We start from the raw sequence: 8,773 nt of genomic DNA, 5'->3' as shown, positions 1-8,773 counted from the left end.
TTTATATGAAAAAAATAAAATTTCATTTCAATTAAATTACTTTTTATCCTCAATACAAAAAAATTTTAAAATCAAAAAATATTATAATTTAAAAATATTGTGATGCAAATATTTAAAAAAATATAATTATATTTACTAAAATATCAGAAAAAATAAGTATAATAATGAAAATATCAGTATACATAAAGAACAATAATTTTGTATTATAAATTTAGTCTTTACACCCTACATAAATATTTTAATCTACACAATATATACCATATTCTATATTATAAATCATTGTAAACTACAATATTTTCTATTTTTATCAATTATAATGAAGGAAAATAGCGACTTTTTTAATTTTTTAAACAAAATAACATTTTTTTATATTATCTTTTATATTACTTTTTTCATTCATTTAATATAAAAACGTGTTCTATGTGTCAAAGTTAACAACTTTTTACTATATTATATAGAATGTCATATATTTGTGAGATTTTTGGAAAGTTGATTCTTGAGGCTAAAATAAACACAAAAATTGATACAAAAATATTGGTTGAAATTTATATATTGTATTATAAGTAATTGAGATTTTCATAAGATAACCTGAAACAAAGATAGAATATAACATTTCTATCTTTGTTGTATTGTTATCTCACTTTATCTCCATTCAACAAAAATTTTAATTATTTATAATTTGATAAATAAGCTTTAATTTTAATCAAATTTTATATTTGTTTTGATCTCTAAAATCATTTTCCAAAAGTATTCCATGAATATACTAACATTCTATATTAACACAATATTAACAGTTTTCTAAAGTTTGCTTTTATGTAATTTAAAAGTCGCTCCTAAACAAAAATGATCACTACCGACTGCAAAATTAGGTATTGTAGGTAAATTTTCGCATTTCGTAGGTAAATTATATTTTTCAAGAAGTTCTAAACCACTATAAAAAATATAATCGACAGTAATCCATTCGCCCTGATTGGTTGTAACTTCCCGTTCTCCATGATAATTTTTATGTTTATATACGCTATTAAAATGGAAAGGATGTGTTAAAGTACCAGAACAGAATTTTACATGATAATCATCTGCAATTTCTATTGTTTGAAGATTTGTTGTATCTGTATTCACTTCACAATAATTTGATGAATTATTTGCTGAAATATTTTCTTCTAATTTTTGGTGCTCACTACTTTCCAGCTGTAACAGATAAAGTATTTAATTCATTTAAATACCTTAAATACTTTAAAAGAAATTAAATATATAATTAATTAAATAAAAAAAATTATACATTCACATATTTCAAATCTTTGAATATAAAACATGTATAATATATTAAATTAACTGGATTGTAAATATATATGTGAGTATTATATATTTGATAAAACATAAAACATAAGAAAAAAAAAATTAAAAATTTAATATTTTTAATAGACAATTAAATAATTATTTTTTTAATTATTATTCATTTTTTATTTATTCATTATTATTAACATACCATTACTTTATCTGTCCCTTCTCCATGTAATCTATGTTTTAATACATTAAAATGTTGACAATTATCAGTAATAAAAAGTCGAGGAGGAATAAGAGAATTTGATAAGGGTCGATATTCTGTTTGTTCAAGATTTTTTCCTTTTCCTTGATATTCAAATGCTCCTTCAACAATAAATTTATACACTCCAGAATGAGGTTCCAAATTAAAATCACCCATTAATATAATTGGAAGATATTTAGAACCCGTCCTGTCAAAATTACAAAAATTAAATACTTTAATTAAATAAATGAAATGATTTGTCTGAAATATATTTTTTTTCATTAATATTCTGATGTTAAAATGTAATAATATTAATATTGTTTTAATTATATTTTATGAAATAACATATGCAAATAGATAGGAATAATTAAAAATATATATAAAATTTAAAATCATCTTAACTGATATAAATACAATATGTAATTAAAATTTATGATATAATCATTAAAAAAATTTAACATTAATTATTATACATAAAAAATATTTAAATATGAAATTATTTAATTTCTTTTTGATCATTCTATATTATTTTTTATATATATAATATAATAATTTAAATAATAAAATTTTATATAATATATTACATCTAGAAAATCCATATATCTTATATAAATCCTTAAATTTAATAATGAATTTATTGGGTTAATTATTCAAACGGTTCATATGTGCTGCATATAGTAGCAGTTCATTCTTATTTTTTTCATTATTACAAAAGCAATCAAATCAAAGATCTTAACAAAAAAGAATCATTACTTACATGGTATTTTCTAGAAAAGCAACCCTTTCAATTTCTGCTAAAAGAAGTTGAGTTTGTCCTAATCTTACATCATTTCGTCTTGGATTATAAAGTAAATGAGTTGTAGCAATTACTAATTGTATTTGAGGATTCTTTTTAACTGCCAGTTTTGCAATAATTCCAACATTATCTCTACTCAACAATTCTATACCAGATTGATAAAGCTCAACTTTTGAATAGTCTATTAAAGTGAGTTGATCAGAATGATATAGAAATAGCAATCCATCTTTTTTATCATTTGTTCGTCTTTTATATAAATAATTGTAACCCAATTCTTTGAATGGAATTAAAAATTCTTCCAGATGTTCTTCCTGCATTTCTTGAAGGCAAATCACCTGAAGAATAATATACATTTTTTACATACTCCTAAATAATAATTTATATTAAAAAGTAAAATTTTCAAATTTGATTATAATTGATCTTAACAAAAATTATAAAATGACTTTTAAGCCTTTATGTATATAATCATAAATTTCCGATATTTTTATATTTTATATTAAAAATCTATTTTCTATTCTTTTCTATTCAAATTAAAAATTTATTTATAGACAATCAAAAACGAAATTCTGAACGAAAAAATATATTTTTTTTTATTTTTGCATCATATCCTTATAATTATATTATAATTATTTCATTTTATATATTTGCAATTAGATAATCTTTAAAAAAATTAATAAAATGTATTTATTTTATATAATTAATATATAATAATGTAACAAAATAATAATTTCTAATTTAATTAATTCTTGTACAAAACATTCTGAAGTATTATATAACAAATATTATAAAAATATTAATATTGTAAAAATAAAATATTTCTTTATAAACACAGAATATTTTATTTTTTATCACATTTAATAATTATTTTAATTTTAATTATAATGTTGCTAATATTAATTTTAGAAGTTAAAATATTAAAACATTTTAAAAGTTGAAATGAGTATGATACTAAAAAAGCAATAATATTATATATATAAAATTATTAGAAACTAACATTAGCTTGTGCTGCTAAAATTTCTTCTAAGAGAAGTTGCCTTCTAATCTCCCAACATAGTGCCTGTTTGTCATGTTCTTTGTATAGAAATCGATATGTTTCCAATAGATATTGTGCCAAAATGTTGAAGGATAATACTCTTAAAATAAAACATTCTTCAGAATTAGAAGTCAGCTTTTCTGGAAAAATTATATAATAAAAACCAAGCATTTCATTTTACACATACATGTACATATGCACACAATAATAGTCTTACCTCTCTTAGAATATTTCCATTTTCTCATTGCTTTATATCTCTGCTTATCAGTTATATACTTATCCTTCAAGGACATTGAAGTTTCAACACATGTATCTGTACCAAGAACGACTGTTTGCATATTGCTTTCACATGCTAAATTTTCTGATGGACATGTTAAAGGAATTTCATAACCATTGCTAGAATTATAATATGTTTCCAAGAAAGGTTCCATTGGTGTTTGATTTAATTTTTGTTGTGCAGTTGAATTTGCCATTGTGCAGCTGAATTTGCCCATCAAATTATACCAGGATAATTTTTCTGATATTGATATATTTTCATAAAAATTTCTCAAAAAAATTTGTTTTATTGCTAATCTGGGCATATGAAATGGTGAAAATGGAACAATATCATAGTAATGATGCTGAAAATATAATAAAATTATTTTTTTACATAAATAGTAATTTTCAAAATTTTTATACAATCAATTTTATATCAATTTTTTATTGTATATAATTTCAATATATTATATATTATTATTATCTTTATCATTAAAATTTATAATATAATGCTTAATTAATATGATATTTAAATTTTTCTTTTTAATAATGTATTTTGATAATTTATGAAATTACATCATAGATTTATATATAAATAACATAATTTATTTTGTATAACAATATAAATAATATTATTTATCATAATTTATTAAAATTAATCAGAAAACTGAAATTTTCATAAAACCTAATTTAATAAATTTTATCAATATGTTCTTTAATTCCTGATAAAATGACTTATAATATAAATACTTGTGAAATTTTTAAAATCTTTATATCAAAAAAAACATGATTTATATTTAAAATATTTATAATATATCTATTATTCAATATTTATTCATTAATATCAAATATCATATTATCAAAAGTAAGAGATCTTACAAATCTTATAGAAAGAATATAATTTAGTATTTCTATCTAATTATTTATTATTTTTATTATTTTATTATTATCTTATCTATTAAAATTCTTTCTTCATTCTAGAAGTTAATAAAAATAAAATTTAATTATTTAACAAGAAAAAATTTAATTATTTGGCAGAAAAAAACAAAGAATATATATGTTAAAAATAAAATACAATAAAAATTAATTTTATAAATTGAAAAACATAAAAAAGATTATATTATAAAATTTCTATTATAGAGTCATTTTAATTCAAAAGTTCAAAATTTAATATTAATTAATGGAATTGCTAATATTTGAATAATACATCAATTTCTTTAATAAAAATTTGGAAAAATTGAATATTATTAATAATTTTATTAATAATTTATTAATAGTCTTTCAAGAGGCAATATTTCAAACCAAAAAATTAAAAAATATAAATAGAATTTCATAATGATATTGAAATAATGTTTTTAGATTGATCATCATTTAATCTAAAATCAAAATTAAAAACATGTAGTCTTACTCGATAAAAAAGTATATACCAATTACCAACAAATAAAACAGCATTTTTGGATAATTTATGAGAATATATCATTAAGAATAATTAATCACAAAATAAAAATGTCTAATCAATTTTGTCTATATTGCATTATTCAATTTTAATTTATAATATAATATTTATTAATATTATATAAAAAAAAACATAAGAAGATCATAATTTAAATTAAAAATTTCATATTTTTTTTAATTGCCCACTAATAACTCTCTCAAATATTTGAATGTATATTAAAATTTTAAATAATATATATTAAATTTAAATTTTAAAAATAATATTATAGCTGATAAAATATTATAATATAAAATATATTATAATTATTAAAATTATATTAGATTTTTTGAAATATTCATGTGATAAAAATATGCGAATATTTTAATCAAATAAATATTCTGTTAGAAAATATAAATATAAATATTGATAAATTACAATATAAAAATATCGCAATCAATTTCATATTGAGATTTTTTTATCAATTTTGCTTTACTATGAATTATTTTATGTGTAAAATCATAAATTATGTAAATTATATAATCAAAAATTTGATATGTAAAATCAATAAATTAAAAAAAAAAATTTTTGTAATTAAAAAAAATAGTTTTAATACTTATGCTATTTTTATACTAATATTATACTAATATTACTTAAAATTAAAAAATTTAAAACTGATATGTTATGATATGTTCATTGAATTAAATACAAGATAATTCAATTACTATTCTAATTCTAAAAAATATACATATATAATATTATACAAAAAATATCTTACATAATAATTTACTAGCACTATCAAATACATAATATTATTTTATATTAAATAAATATTTTAATATTTTAGCTATTTGTTAATAACAAGTTTATGATTATTCTTTTAATAATCATTTTATATATACAATTATTTAATTATTTCACAAATGAAAGCCATACATTATATAATTTATTAAATATTTTTTAATAAAATCAATTAAAAATCACATAAAATGAATATTTAAATTGATTCTTAAATATTTTACTCAATGAATAAATTTTTTAAATGTACTATATTCTATTAATTATATTAATTACATTTTGTATAAAATTAAGTTTATTTTATTATGAAAAATAATAAAATTACATTATTTAATTTTTATAATATATTTATTTATATAATTTACTCTAACATTAATTTATTATTTTTATTATATTTATAAATATAATTATAATTACTTTAAAATTTTTTTTAGAACAAAACTCTATGTACATTTATATTTTTTAAATATCTATTTATATTATTGAAATTATAATTTATTTTATATTATTTTATATAATTATTAATTATTATAATTTATTGATATGTATTTTAAAAAACAATTAAAATTTATATTTTTTTTAAATAATATTTATAACTTATATTTATAACTTTTTATTCTATAAAATAAATAATATAAACAACAAAATAATTGCACTTTTTTAATATTAATTGAAAATGTTCTTTTTTAAATATCATGTCATTTTAATTATTTTATATCATTTATGTTATATATTAAAATATATTAAATAGTAATAAAATTGAAAAATTTTATTATAATAAATAAATTTAATGAGATCCAAAATGATTTTTTTGACATTGATATAATTATATTAATATTTTGATAATATATTTTTATATAAACTTAATCTAACTATTTTTGACTATTTAGTTATTTTATTATATGATATAATAAAAGAATATATATAATATAAATGAATTATAATAAAATCATATCATATGATTATAAAATATGTATAAATTAGTAAAAAAATATTTATAAGAATAATATTGTATAAGAAATATTGATAAACATAAGAAAATATTATTAATATTATATATTTGAATATATCTATTATTTTTTATATCTAAATATAAAAATAAAATAAAAAATAAGAAAAAAATAAAAAAAAATAAAATAAAAATCATATAACATAAAATTATAATATTATATATAGCACTATAGTTTTACTCAAAGTAAAAAATCTAGAATAATATTTGCACTACAAATTTTTATTTATACAATTTTTATAAATAAATTCTTAACATTATGAATATAGTTATAATAAAAAATAATAAAAAATACTATTAACCTTGTTGTATACTATAAAATGATACATAGATGCAACAAAAGTAAAAAATAAATAATATTAGCATACCTCAGATTTATAACGAAAAAGTTTGAAGAAGATGTCAAGTCTTTTAACGTAAATTTTCCGTGGTAACTTGCTAGCTGTATTCATTTATTTATCAAGTAGAGGGGATTAATGCATAACTATACGCAGGTGCATAGGTTAGGTTATGTCATCTGTTGTTAGAAAACGTAGAACATATTTCTTACAGCCATAGCAGAACACGGATAATTCAATACACAATAGACAATTGATACGACAATCAATTTCCAAATTATATGATTATTTAATTATATTTATTATTTATATCTCAATAATACACGTATACAATGAAACACATCAAATAATTAGATAATAATATAAATGACATATTTAAATTTAGATTAGACAAAAAAAAGAATTTATATAAATATCTTATTTAACAAAAATTTTTAATGTATAATTATTTTTTAAAAAATATATATATTTCGGTATAATTATTTAATTCATTAATAATTTTTATTAAAATTTATAATTTTTAAAATTATAATTATATATATTTATTTTATTAATTTATTATTGAAAAGAAATATAAGCATATATTTATAGACATTTTTCATTTTAATTTTAATTTAATAAGTAAAAAAAAAATATGAATCGCTAATAAGTTTATTATATTTAAATGATATTATCTCTTTTATATTAATATTATATTAATATTATTATTATTCCTTTCGAAACTTATAATAATTTGTAAAATCATAATCACAATTTTAAATAATTTTATAGAAAAAAAATTGAGTAAAAATAATTAATTCATTCGTCAAATTTAGCATCTAATCCTTTATCAAATTCAATATCTAATCCCGTGATAATTTCAAAAATCGCTTTGCATTCGTGATAAGAATAATAATTATTTTAAACGTATTATGTTTTTTTTTAGATTTAGAAAAAAAAATTGAAATTATATCATTTCTCTATTAATTTTTTATATCATTATTCTTATTTTAATTTTTTTTTTATATATCAATGTTCTAAATCATTTTTACTTATTTTTTTATTTAAAATATTTAAAATGAAATGAAATTATTAAATTATTATGTATTATTATTCAATTGTAAATTATCTTTATAAATAAAGAGTGATAAATAATAAAGAGTAATAAATGATATACATAAAAAAAGTATTATTTATTTATAAAATTATTTATTTATAAAACTAATAAAATTATAATAATATATTTATTTATTTATTTATAAATATATAGTATTTATAAGCAAAAATATTGATACAAATCAAAATCTAGCATAAAAACTTATGTAAACTTGAAGAAAAGAAATTTCATAAAATATTTAATTTAAAAAATATTTAATTCTCTTTTTTATTTACATTATAATAATTTTTTATTTACATTATATAAATTTCATTGAAAAATTAGAAAAATGTAATTTTAAAAAAATTCATAATGGTTGATTTTTGAATAGAGTTCTCTTAAAATTATAGATAGAAAATAGTATAATATATGGATTATAGATAAAAAATAATAAAAAAAAATTTTGAATATGAGAATTTAATAAATTATCTTGAAATAAAAAAAAATGTCTA

General features: G+C 16.5%; 1 protein-coding gene across 1 annotated transcript; it reads right to left on the bottom strand.

Moving 5' to 3' along the window:
- Positions 1 to 181: 181 nt before the first annotated feature.
- On the bottom strand, positions 182 to 7,469 carry LOC108003426 (protein angel). Its single transcript, XM_017065660.3, has 6 exons — positions 7,217 to 7,469; positions 3,572 to 3,974; positions 3,316 to 3,494; positions 2,283 to 2,656; positions 1,487 to 1,733; positions 182 to 1,188 (listed from the first exon to the last, which is right to left on the bottom strand). Exons 1-6 carry the CDS (start codon positions 7,298 to 7,300, stop codon positions 799 to 801), a joined length of 1,677 nt encoding a protein of 558 aa, XP_016921149.1. The 5' UTR covers positions 7,301 to 7,469; the 3' UTR covers positions 182 to 798.
- Between the last annotated feature and the right edge of the window lie 1,304 nt (positions 7,470 to 8,773).

The sequence above is a fragment of the Apis cerana genome, linkage group LG4 (genome assembly GCF_029169275.1).
Source record: "Apis cerana isolate GH-2021 linkage group LG4, AcerK_1.0, whole genome shotgun sequence".
Taxonomy (NCBI): domain Eukaryota; kingdom Metazoa; phylum Arthropoda; class Insecta; order Hymenoptera; family Apidae; genus Apis; species Apis cerana.
Note: the sequence above shows the minus strand (reverse complement) of the source record. Positions and strands in the feature narration are given on the sequence as shown.

Excerpts from the sequence above, each read along its gene's own strand:
- LOC108003426 (XM_017065660.3), bottom strand. The coding sequence starts at position 7,300 with ATGAATACAGCTAGCAAGTTACCACGGAAAATTTACGTTAAAAGACTT. Across the intron at positions 3,495-3,571 it reads ATGGAAATATTCTAAGAGAG|AAAAGCTGACTTCTAATTCT; the intron begins GTAAGACTATTA and ends TAATTTTTCCAG. Across the intron at positions 2,657-3,315 it reads TTTTAGCAGCACAAGCTAAT|GTGATTTGCCTTCAAGAAAT; the intron begins GTTAGTTTCTAA and ends ATTATTCTTCAG.